Source organism: Panicum virgatum, chromosome 3N (assembly GCF_016808335.1).
Source record: "Panicum virgatum strain AP13 chromosome 3N, P.virgatum_v5, whole genome shotgun sequence".
In the NCBI taxonomy this organism is placed as follows: domain Eukaryota; kingdom Viridiplantae; phylum Streptophyta; class Magnoliopsida; order Poales; family Poaceae; genus Panicum; species Panicum virgatum.
Window position 1 is genome coordinate 13,943,091 of NC_053147.1, and position 12,082 is coordinate 13,955,172.

Genomic DNA, 12,082 nt, shown 5'->3' on the forward strand with positions numbered 1-12,082 from the left:
ATTCCTTTTTCGCTAGCTATTTCGTTTTATATAAGTTATATCAGAATTTTAGCTATCCATAGATACAAGAGCTCTTGGAGATGCTCTAACTATTCTCAATCAATAAAGATGCCGACTGGTTTATCAAAAAAAAACATCCGCACCTTTCTTTATTGGAAAAAGTCTAAACCCCTCAACTATTGATGGTGGACTACTTCATCCCTAAATTATAAAATCAGATATTCTACCTATGAAACTTTTTAAAATCGATCAAATAACCCCAAGTGATTTTAGACAGTGGTTTTGCTACAATAGCACGGTTTTATTTTTTCCATTTTTATTTATTTTTCTTGAATCTTTAAAAAATCATAGTAGATAGTAGAACAATCATTTGTTGGACACCGTACACTTGTTTTTTTAACAAAATGAACCCTGAAACGACATTTGTATGAAACGGAGAGAGTATCTAATACAATTTCCTGAGCTCATCTAAAAAAACTGTACTGACACCGTATGCCATATCATGCTTGACAAAGTTCGTCCAGATGAAAATGACTAATAGTATTACACAGGCCTACGAACGAGTTCAACACCACCCAGAAAGTTAAGCAGAATAATTTTCAAAAAAGAAAGTTAAGAAAATGACCCAGAACTACAAATGCCAACACGGGGCCCAAACAATTTATTTGGCTCGTTTTTGTTTTATTACCTTTTTATACAGCACGGGGGAAAAAGTTGTTTACGGGTTACGGCCCTGACAGACCGCCGCTAGCGCTAGGCTAGGCTGAGTGTCTGACGCAATGGTTTGGCGACGAGCGGCGGCGCGGCGCGCGCGTGACGGTGGTGAGGATCACCGGAGCTCGGCGGGCAGCGCCCTCCTCCTGTCGACCTCCTCCCAGTTGAGCGGCACGCGACCCTCGCGGTCGCGGCTGAGCCGCTCCTGCGCGCCGCCGCGGAGCTTCTCCAGCCGCAGCGCGTCGCTCTGGTGCATCATGAACACCTTATGCACGTTGAGCAACGCCGCCGCCAGCCACAGCAGGCTCCCCACCAGGCACAGCCACGCCCAGCTCCGGCCCTGCGCCCAACGCAAACGCACACGGCACGATCAGTCACGCGCGGCCGTCGGCACGGCACCCGCACGCGTGGGCGCGGTCGGATCAGGCGGCTTACCACTAGGACGACCGGCTCGCGGCGCCAGCTGTCGGAGACGCGGCGGCGGTTCACGACGGCGGCGACCAGGAAGAGCAGGCTCCCCAGGAGCAGGGGCACCTGCACGCTCGACTGCAGCAGCTGCGCCCGGCCGTCGGCGCGCTCGTACACCTGGCACGAGTTGAGCACCGAGCCCAGCAGCCACAGCAGCGCCGCGGCGAGCAGCATGTTCGCCGCGTGCACCTGCCGCCCGAAGCTGTATCCCGCGCCCTCGCCCTGCGTGTTCGGCCAGCGTTCATCGACGGGACAGAGGACCAATCGCCATGCTCGATGCCGGAAAGAATCGCTCGTGCGTGTACCTGGGAGACCAGCAAGGCCAAGCCGGCGACGGCGAGGACGCACCCCGCGGCGTGCAGCGCCGGCACGAGGAACTCCACGAGCCCGAGCTGGGCGTCGTAGCGCGCCAGCCCCACGCGCCAGTCGACACCGGCGAGGTGCGCCGCGAGGTCGTGCGCGTTCACGGCCGCGACGGCCGCCAGCGCCACGGCGGCCACGGCGAGCCCCGCCCTGCTGGCCCCGCCGCCCGCGGACAGCGCCGCGAGGCCCGCCGCCAGGAGCAGCGCGGCGAACGCGTACGCCCCCGCGTTGACGTACTCCCACCGGCGCACCGCCAGCGCCGGCCCGTACAGGCGCGCCTCCCTGGCCGTGGCAAGCTTCACCATGGCCGGTGCCGGACCCCGGGTCGGTCGCTGGGTTGCGATGTGAAATGGGAAAGCAAAGCTTCTTCTGGTGTGGCGCTGCAGTCCAGACCGAAGCGGTTGCGCGATGGGTTAATGCGGCGCGGCTTCATGGGAGAGGGTGGAGGTGGGTGCGGAGACGGGGCACCACTAGTCACCGGTGCTCGCGTACGTGGCGGCGTGCATGGCGCCGCGAGGTCTGCGCTCAGACGAGAAGTTGGGACTTGCAAGCTTGGCGTTTTGTGTCGCCGGACGAACATTTTGCAGCACGCGGGCGTGGTCCGTTACGTCTGGCATGCCCGCGGCTGCGCGTTCCTGCGTCATTCTGGATAGGTTTGCCAGTCCTTGTTCAAGTGTTCAGCGAGACAAAGATGGATGGCTAGTTGTGGCATGGTTCAGAAACTGGATCAACACCAGATCCATAGAAATGCATTATAAAAAAGATACACAGAAATGAATTTAAAGGTTCAGAGTTGAGAAGCTGCTGGATGTAAGATGAAATTTCTGGACCAACATCAATTCCGTGGAAATGAGTTTTCTGGATGCTCGACTTTCTTAGTTTCTTGCGTCATGTACCATATCCATAGAGTACAATATAAGATTACATGCGAGGTCTGCAATACAACCTCACTCGAATGAACTCACTTCTCATCAGGACTCCCCCACACACCGTTCCTGTGTAAGTGTATATGTACATGTCTTCTTCTATTACAACACGGACAGATTTCCCTTCAGTGTAGTGATGGATGGATTCTGTAGCCTATAGCGTGCACAGTGCAGTGCAGAGTAGCGGAGGGGTAGAAATTATATACAGCAGAGTAACCACTCTGATTTTTCTTGTAGAACATGCTCTACACCTGATGCTATGGTGGTGGCACGGTCCGAATGCTGAGCTCACATGTACCTGCGCAGGTAGTCCACCCGCGTGGGGTGCTTGAGCTTCATCAGGGCCTTGAGCTCGTACTTGCGGACCATCTCCCGAGAGATGTTGAGGTTGCCGGCGATCTCGCTGAGCGTGCGCTTCCCCCGGCCGTCGAGCCCGAACCGCTGCCGGATCACCAGGCTCTCCTTGGGCTTCAGCGAGTCCAGCTGCAGGCACCAGCATTGATTATTACTAATAATGTTCGATACCCATCCTGAATGATCCATGTTCAGACAGAAAGAGGACTCACGAGGTCGTCGATGGCCAGGCGGAGCAGCGTGTTGTGCTTGCCGGCGTCGACCCCGATGGCGTCGTCGTCGGTGACCTCGTTGATGAGCTCCTCCTGCGTCACGCGGTTCCGCGAGTGCAGCGAGTAGGTGGGCCGCGTCATCCTCAGCACGTCGCGGTACCTCTCCTGGGAGATCCCCACCCTCCCGATCACCTCCTCGTCCGTGGGCGCCCTCCCGAGCTCGAACGCCAGCTCCTCCCGAGCCTTGTTGATCTCCTGCCTCTCCTGCATCCACACACCGCTCGTTGCGATTACTATTCAGAAGAATCTCCTATGCTCTGATCTGGATCCACGATCTCCCGCAGCGCACCCATCGTTGATCTGGATCCGCAGCTCAAGATTGCATTGCAGACTTGGTGATCATCTTACCGACTCCATGGCGAACGGGAAGCGCGTGAAGTTGGAAAGCGTCATGGCGCGGACGATGGAGTGGCGGATCCAGAAGAGCGCGTAGGTCGAGATGCGGAAGCCGCGCTTGGGCTCGAAGCGGTCGATGGCGGTGATGAGGCCGTTGGCGCCGGCCTGGCAAAGGTCGTCGAACCTCTCGTCGCTGGCCATGTCCGGGTAGTACTTGTTGATGGCGTACAGCACCAGCCGGAGGTTGTGCTGCAGCAATGCGACCCATCGGTGATCGGTCAGTGTGCTGTGCGGTGCCCCTATCTAATACTAGCACTACTACTACTGTCGAATCTGAAGCTAGTTCAGTCTCAGTTCCAGAGGAGGTTGTGGATCAGTGTACAGATAAACTACCAAGCGTGTCTCGTGCTTCAGACATTCAGTTCAAGTGTTCAACTATCGGTGCAAGTCGAACGGCAACAAAGAGAGTGCCATGCCTCTGTGTGTTACCTTGATGAGCTTGTTCCTGGCGGCCCGGCCGACGTCGAGGCGGCGGCGCAGCTGCTGGACGGTCATGCCGGTGGCCTCCGCGAGCTCGGCGTCGGTCGGGTCCTTCTGCAAGTCCTCCCGCAAGCTCTTTTGCACTTCGAAGATCGCCTGGGACGGTGATCATTTCACTCATCAGCCTCTAATTTCACTTCCATAGATTAAACGAAGAACGACGGCACGGTAATTTGGGTAGATCAGGTATACTATTAGAGGCTAAGCACTAGTACTCACCTTCATGGGCTGCGTGGTCTTAAAGAGGCGCACGCTCTGCGCGGAGCTGAGCACCGGCGGGATCTTCGTGCGCTTCCAGTCGAGGCTGCCCATGTCCGTGGACACCGAGTGCTCCCGGAGCAGCATCTCCTCGAACTCCCGCTCCTCGTCCTGCCGGCCGCCGCCGGCGTCGCCCTCCATGCTCTTCATCTCCACCCTCTTCCCCAGGTCCATCCTCCTCCCGCGCCTCCTCCGCCGGCTCCTCACGATCACCGTGCTCCTGCCCTGCACGCAAAGGTGATTGATTGGTTGGTTCAGACGCCGAAACAATGAATTACAAGAGGAAGAGGACCGAGCAGATGGCGCGGCGGCTCCTCACCACTCCGCCCTTCCTCTTCTTCCTGTTCTTCCTCTTGCCCTCGTCGTCGCCGTGCTTCTCCTCGACCACGGCGGGGCTGAGCTTGTAGATGCTCTCCAGCGCGGCCGCCACCTCGTTGTAGTCCGTCCTCTCCCCTTCCTCCTTCTCCGCCGCCGCCGCGGCCCTCGACGGCCGCTGCGGCGGGGGGAGCTTGGCCGCCGCGCGCCGCTTCTCGGGCGACGCGACCGCCGAGCAGCTCGTGGACGGCGCCCGCCGCCGCGGGCCCTTGAGCGAGAGCACGGCGGGGCCGGACCGCCGCGGCCCGGCCGCGCGCCGGCACCCGGCGGCGAGCGGCCGGCTGGGCGTGGTCACGGTGGACGTCATGGTGCGCGCCGGCCTAGCTGCTGCCTCGATGTAGAGTAGAGAAGCTTCTTGTGGCGCACAGGCGCTCAGCTCGGGTCGTCGTTGCTAGCTGGACCGTGCCGGCCGCGCGAGCGATGCAATGGCGTGGACGGATCGGAATCTTGAGCCGGGTGCGCGGCGCCACGCCATATAAGCGGCGGCGTGCAACGGCCGCCAAGAGCCCGCGGCGCGCCATCCGACGGCCGGCAGGCCTCGAGGCGACGGATCTGGCGGCGGCGAGGGCGGATGCGTGGCGCGGAGGGGAGCAGGAGCGTGGCGGGAGATATGCGTGTGGGGCGCTGGGGCCGGGGGGAGCTGCGTGGATGAGGCGGCCGCCACGCGGACGCTCGCCATAAGCCGCGTGATATTTCTTCGGCGATCTCCCGATGTGGGGGGTTGGGCGCGTGGGCGCCACCCACCAGCGGGTGGGCCTGGGACGTGGTGGAGCCGCCCGGTGCACGAGGAACCCAGAAAACTCCGCGTACTGGGAACCCACGGGCCACGGCCCCGTCAGTTTTGGCCACGGGAAAATTCGCTACAAAAGAAGCACGGGGCAAAATTGAGTAGAGAGGAGTGGAGAGAATTCGTCTCGGTTCCTCCGTTCACGGTGGCCCCAGCCCACAGGGAAATTTTGCTACGGGAAGGGGAAATTACGTCAAAAATTTATGTCGGCTTGTTGCATGTAACGTACGAGTTGGGCTGAAATCTGCGCAGGCTCACATACTTTTTGGAGGAAACACGGAGTAGACGGGCCGGAGCCCCCGATGGTGCTTCTTTGAAAATTTCACCTCCGAACTATCATAGTTTTGAAAAGCTGCGAAAAAAAATCCATTAAGCACGAATTAAATTCACATGTAATCAGCCACCAGTTTGTACACAAGACATGAATCAATGTACACGTTAAACCCTACAATTTCTCACTGCTAAGATGCAGCAAAATTACTGCATTGGTCACACAGTAAAACATTTGAGAACAGAGATTGAACCAGCAGCCGTCTAAAAAGATCCTTCAAAGCCATATAGATACTAACAGTTCTACCCGAGTAACACAACCATGTACTACTCGGTTCATCCTAAATTGTAGGCAGCTTTGGGTCATCCTAAATGTTGATACATGTATGATCCATTGTTGCATCAAGTTTAAGAAAATGTTGTAGCGTGTTGGAGGCAGGTGGATGGTTGGTGAGCTGCACTATAGGTCAGGATGAAGGTTTTGTTGGGTTGACCCAATTACACAATACCCAGAAAATGAAAAATGGTGTAATTACCCTATAGAGAGTCCACCCAATAATTTTTTGGTTCACACTGGGTTCCAACCGCGTGGGTTAACTGGGTAACCCAAAACAAATGTAGTCTCTCTGTGGAAACTCGCTCATCCACTCGTGGGGCTTGCTGACGAGTTGTGCATAGAGCGGAGTAGCCAGCAGTGGCAGCCTCAGTTTTCGTTGCCGTTGGCGAGTGCAGCTGCGACGCAGGTGCCGACAGGCTGTCGACAGCTTCAACGACAAGGTGCCGACGCTTGAGAGCATCGATGGCGCGCGGCGGGCCGAGATCTGCGCGCGTGGCGGCGGCGTGAGGACCACGACACCTCCAGGTGACACGATGTGGACGCTGAGCTCGTCGGCGAGATGACGTACATGGCGAGCGAGTTCTTCACGCTGCGGGCCAAGGAGAAGCCTCCCTTTGACATATTTGGCGGGAAGAAAGGCAACTTCACCGTCTTCGGCTACATCTAAGAAACCAGTAATAGTATTTTTTTGGATAATCCACTAGCTTTTGGATAATCTTATACTTAATTTTTGGTCGACCCATTACTTATTCTTTTGATATTGGGTTGAATAGGTTGGACACTGGTTTGGCCCAAAACTGACCCGCTTGCATCCTGAACTATAGGCTAAAGGTAGCCGCAAATAGAGTTAAAGTTTTGTACTAACTGAAACATAAGTGATGAAAGTCACTCCTCTTTATAATACTTATAAGAGGATGCGAAATACAGCTTTTCCATATGAATATAAGTCGCGTAGCACTACTAAATAATTTTAGAGAGTAAGGGGTCAATTGTAATTTTCTCCCTTTGACTTTCTTCTGTTCTAATAAGAGCATCTCCAAGAGACTCTTTATATCTTCTCTAATTTATAGAAATAGAGATTTTGATAAAAATTTAGCCTCCAACAGGCTCTTCAAATGAATATCCAAATATAGATATCCTCTATTCCGGATTTCATAGTAGTCAAAGATGGAGAGTAAGGATGACTCTCTAGACTACAAATAAGATATAGAAGAGCTGTTGGAAAAGACAAAGATATGAAAAATGATTTTCACTCAAATGACTCTCCAAATGATAATTTAGACAATAGATTTTAGAAAAGCTGTTAGAGATGCTCTAAGCGATTTTACTTTTATTTTAGGAAGGAAAAAATTGTGCTTTGGGGAATTTCCGAATCAAGAGGGAGACGTGCCTTCTACGTGGAATAAAAAGCGGTTGGCCTCTTGCGTCTGTTTCTCGATCCGTGTCCGATCACATTCCCACCTAATAACTCATCGCCAGTAGCTCGGCCCCAGCGGTGGAGACCGGATCCGTGGATCTCGCGTTCTGTTCGCCGACGACGCCTCCCAGTTTGTTGGAGGCTTCAGAGATTGCGTCTGATCGCCGCAATCAGGTTGCCGCCTGCCTCTCCGTGTCGGGGAGGTGAGGTCACGCGCCCATCTATATGTGGCGACCTCTGTGCGTCGACGCGGCAGTTCTTTCCGGTCAGGGCGCCGGCGGCGGCTTCAGCAGCAGCAGTAGCGTGTGAGAGGAGGTGAAGAGATGGAATCGGGCAGAGGAATCGACGCTCTGTGCCACAACGCTCTGGTGGACATCTTCGTCCGCCTGTCGTCGGAGTCCGTGCTCCGCTGCCGCGCCGTCTGCAAGAGCTGGCGCCGCATCACCACCGACCGCCCTTCCTCGCCGCCCACGCCGCCCGAAGCCCGCGCGAGATGATCGTCCTTACCCGATCCCTCACGGTCAGCGCCATGCCGCTTTCCCTCGACCGGCCCGATGGCTTCATGGAGCGGCGGTGGTTCCTCTGCGACCCAACCCTGCAAGCCAAGAACCGAACCATAGTCACATAGTTCCCGGGTCGACATGGTCGGGATCGAGGTTCGAGGGTCGAAGGTGTATAAAACCACGGGTCGAAGGGAGTAATTTGGAACGAATGACCCCGATTAATTCGGGTCGACCCTCCGGGTCGATGACACATGTCACGTAGATCTCATATGTCATACAATTAGAAATGTGAGGTAATATGCATATACAATACAAAAGAAATGAAAGCAAAATTCAAAAAGAAAGAAAGAAAATATCAACTCGGCTCCGGAATGCTGGCCGGACAAAGATTTAAAAGCAAAAATGAGAGAAAAGAATACTTGGGCTGCCTATGTTGGCCCAAATAGTCCATCACTCATCTAACATAACTTTATCTTTGAGTCACTGGCCGCTGCAGTCGCATGCTGCAGCCACAGCCGTCATCTCTTTCCTCCCCGTTCTCCCTCTGCTTTGCGCCGCCGGCACCAATATGGTAGCTGTCTGCAGCACCTAGCCGTGTGCGCTCCGGTGATGAATCGGGACATGAACCTGCTGGAATTGGGTCGACGACCCTGGTCGTCCCCGACCCTCTATTCGGGACGGCATTCCCGGGTCGAGGAACGTGAGGTCGACCCCGACTATGAACCGAACCGCGACCTAGCACCCCCTGCTGTACTCTCTCCATGGCCTGCTCGTGCTCCAGCAGCGTCCGGGCCATTACATCATCTGTAACCCTGTCACCAGGCAGTGGACCAACCTGTCGGTGCTGGCTCCGGAGCCGTGCTTCACCGCGTTCCCGTGCGGCTTCTACTTCCACAGCTCGTCTTGCGAGTACCGCCTCCTGTGCCACGGTGACGAAGCAGCCTGGGGCGCCGTCGTTCCGCCGGGATGGAAGGACTACTACGTCCTCGCCGCCGGTGCCACCCAACCTCGACGGCTGTCGCGCGCTCCGACAGACCGCCCCGCTATCATGGGGTGCCAGCACTCCGTGGCTTACGGCGAGACCCTATACTGGTCCACCTTGCACTCTGAAGCCATCTGCACCGGCAAGATTCTAGCATTCCGCACAGCTTCTGAGACATTCCGGCTGATGTCCAGGCCGTCTGGTGTCGAGCTGCTGGCACTGCTGGAGCTAGACGGGTCGCTCTGTGCCCTGAACATGGCGCGCGCGACGCGGCTCGACATACTCCGTATGGGTGCTGCAAGATCACGAGGCGGAGCGCTGGATCCTGCGCGGCCGCGCCTTCGGATGGAGGTGCCACCACCTCCTCCGAAATGCATCGCCAGCAAGGCGATCTTTGCTGGGGACGACAGCATCCTCATTGGGGACCCCTACAGTCCTGTGGTGAGGCTGTGCGATCTCAAAGGGAAGAGGGTGCGCAAGGTGCATTTTCCCTCGAGGCTAACGTTCCTGGTATTCAGGGAGAGCTTGGTGTCGCATGATTTCTTTCAGTTGCCTCGATGCCCTGAGCTGATAGAGTTAAAGTTTCCCGACTCAACATGTGGCTAGATAATCTGGGATCATAAGAGCAGTCCCAATCCTCCAACTCAATTGATTTTCATAGTTTTAAATATATTGTCATATAAGCAAAAAACTGAGGTGGCAGAAAAATTAATAAGAAGAGATGGTAAAATAAGAAAAAAAATAGATCTCATGTAAAAAACCATGTCTACATGAAAATCAAGACAAAAAGATATGATTAGAGAGGAATAAGAAAGAGAAGTGATATCATTGGATACCAATTTATTTGAAGAAACTATATATTGGGGATATAGTTTCTATGGCCAGTCTCAGTGCAAGTGTCATAAGAGTGTCATAGACATTAAAAGCTATGACACATCAGCAGGCAGCAGAGTTAAGAGCAGAGAGATGACCTAGACCATCACATGACCCTCTCATGGCACGGTTGCCAAGTCATGACACGGGGATGATACTCCCCACTGAGGCTGGTCTTCGTTGAGTCATGCCATATTTGATCACACAACTATTGCACTATTTAATACTGTAAGTTGTCTGTGAAATTGTGCCATGACACTGTGCACTGAGAGTGACTATATCATTCTAGGGTCAAATTGATGTGGCACTTTTGGCAACTGTGCCATGACACTTTCCACTGAGACTGATCTGAGTAATGTCTATATGACATGGCAGTATAGAAACTACTAGTGATGTTTTATGTTGGGATTGGCCTAACTATAAGCTGGCTGGGCCTCGATCAAGACGTGAAATGGGGTTCTACGGTGTTCTTATCTTTTTTCCATTCTTCCTTATTTTTCACAGTTTTTTCGGAGCTTTTGACCATGAAAAATTCCAACAGGAGTATGTCGCATGCAAAGTAGAGGAAACACAACGTCAGAATGCCAGACTCCATCCTTGAGAAAAGAAAGGAATGACGGAATCCAATCCCGCGCTTTCCGTCTCGACTGCAATGAGGTTGAACTCCATATCCGCAAAGCCAATCCCGATTTGTACAAGGTCTCCACCATCTACATATGACTGCGTGTAGCTGGGAATAGTGTTCATGGGGCGTCAGTGGTTCATAAGGTAAGAAATTAATTACATCCGGGATGCAAAATGACATATGAAGGGCAACGAATCAACTGCCACTTCCGATTGACCTTAGGATTGAGCCAATTTCAGAAAAGGCTGCCTGAGATGTATCTCTCCAAATCTCAACAATAATATGCACTTCGTTTGAATCAACTTGTTTCGGCAACATGAAGTCCACAACTGAATGAGATCGCGCCGTCTCAAAGAATGAGGTGGTTGTGGAACAATAATCTGCAATTCGTCTGAATCAACTTGTAGTTTCGCCAACATGAAATCCACAACTGAATGGGATCGCGCCGTCTCAAAGAATGAGGTGTGTCGGTACCCTAGGACTGGGGTACCCCCTCTTGCTGTGTCCAGGCAAGGATCTTGTAGTTATCCTTAACTACATCCAAACAGCCGGACCCCTGCGGTCCGGAGTCCTGTTCTCCCAGCAGCGGCCAGGACCGTTCCACAGTTGGGAAAGGTCCGGAGACACCACGTGTCCCGGAAGAGACAGGAACTCGTGCGCAAACAGCCGGGGCTCCGGACCTCCCAAGGAGACCGGACCCCCGCAGGGTCCCGGACCCCTCATGGGGTCCCGGACCCCCTGTATAGTAACCGGACCCCTCACTAAGGGAAGAAATCGGCACCCCGCGTCGGGGTGGTCTGGGGACGCCACGTGTCTGCAAGATATGGCCGTTTGGGTTTCCTTACTAACGTTCACCCACTATTGCATTCATTGCGGTTGGTGGACGTCTGCATTGATATGACAGAAGCTGAGGCGTTTCATTGACCAGGGGACACTGTTGATCGCGTATTACCAAGGCAGTGAAGCCGCTGGCGCCGCCCATACCGCATCTGCCAGCCTGCCGTGACAGATGGATACGACGGCTCGGCCTCGCCCATTATGACACTACATAATAGCCTCAGCAGGCCATGCCACAAGCTACGCTACTCCAACGGGCGCCTAGCTGACGGGACAAGAAAAGACCCCCCTGAGTCAGAAGGGCAGCAGTGTGCATATCAGAGGAAAGATTCGCGACCACTGTAGCCACAGTCACGTTGGGCCCACTTGTCGGGGCACCAACGTTCTATGTATCCGCTCCCCCTTGATCTATAAAGGGGGGGCGCCGCTAGAAAACCTCAGGCTGGGCAAGAGCCAAGGCCAGCAGAGGATATGTTCATACACACCACCAAGAACAATACATCTCCCAGTGGACGTAGGGTATTACGCTCCGGCGGCCCGAACCACTCTAAATCGTGTGTTCTTGAGTCTTTTTCTCAGCGTAGATCCAGCCCCATCGCCTAGTACTTCCCCGAGTACTCCCTCACTGGGAATAGGCGGGTGTGTTCCGCCACCCGGCTGTGGGTACCCCTAGAACCCCACAACATTTTGGCGCCGTCCGTGGGGAGGAACAGGCGCTGATTGGATCTTCAGGCTTCTGGGGCCGTGTTCATCCTCTGCAACGACGAACAAGAAGATGAAGGAAGGCAGGGCGTCACCCACGCCGCATGCTGTGGCACTGGGGCGCCAGCGCCCTCTGTGCGACG

General features: G+C 54.6%; 2 protein-coding genes across 2 annotated transcripts; both read right to left on the bottom strand.

Annotated features, from left to right (window-relative positions):
- Positions 1-504: 504 nt before the first annotated feature.
- LOC120664475 lies at positions 505-2,262 on the bottom strand. Its single transcript, XM_039943723.1, has 3 exons — positions 1,488-2,262; positions 1,150-1,404; positions 505-1,054 (listed from the first exon to the last, which is right to left on the bottom strand). The coding sequence occupies exons 1-3, from the start codon at positions 1,848-1,850 to the stop codon at positions 830-832; spliced, it is 843 nt and encodes a 280-aa protein (XP_039799657.1). The 5' UTR covers positions 1,851-2,262; the 3' UTR covers positions 505-829.
- Positions 2,263-2,384: 122 nt separating this feature from the next.
- Positions 2,385-5,059, bottom strand: LOC120664474 (RNA polymerase sigma factor sigE, chloroplastic/mitochondrial-like). The gene is made up of 6 exons (XM_039943722.1): positions 4,551-5,059; positions 4,193-4,456; positions 3,923-4,069; positions 3,446-3,682; positions 3,038-3,301; positions 2,385-2,954 (listed from the first exon to the last, which is right to left on the bottom strand). Exons 1-6 carry the CDS (start codon positions 4,911-4,913, stop codon positions 2,760-2,762), a joined length of 1,470 nt encoding a protein of 489 aa, XP_039799656.1. The 5' UTR covers positions 4,914-5,059; the 3' UTR covers positions 2,385-2,759.
- Between the last annotated feature and the right edge of the window lie 7,023 nt (positions 5,060-12,082).

What these genes read in the sequence shown, in the direction of transcription:
- LOC120664474 (XM_039943722.1), bottom strand. Translation starts at nt 4,913, where the DNA reads ATGACGTCCACCGTGACCACGCCCAGCCGGCCGCTCGCCGCCGGGTGC. An exon ending in CCAGGAACAAGCTCATCAAG is followed by an intron (nt 3,683 to 3,922) that starts GTAACACACAGA and finishes GCATTGCTGCAG; the next exon opens with CACAACCTCCGGCTGGTGCT. An exon ending in TCCCGTTCGCCATGGAGTCG is followed by an intron (nt 3,302 to 3,445) that starts GTAAGATGATCA and finishes GTGTGGATGCAG; the next exon opens with GAGAGGCAGGAGATCAACAA.
- LOC120664475 (XM_039943723.1), bottom strand. Translation starts at nt 1,850, where the DNA reads ATGGTGAAGCTTGCCACGGCCAGGGAGGCGCGCCTGTACGGGCCGGCG. An exon ending in TGGCCTTGCTGGTCTCCCAG is followed by an intron (nt 1,405 to 1,487) that starts GTACACGCACGA and finishes CCGAACACGCAG; the next exon opens with GGCGAGGGCGCGGGATACAG. An exon ending in GCGAGCCGGTCGTCCTAGTG is followed by an intron (nt 1,055 to 1,149) that starts GTAAGCCGCCTG and finishes CGTTGGGCGCAG; the next exon opens with GGCCGGAGCTGGGCGTGGCT.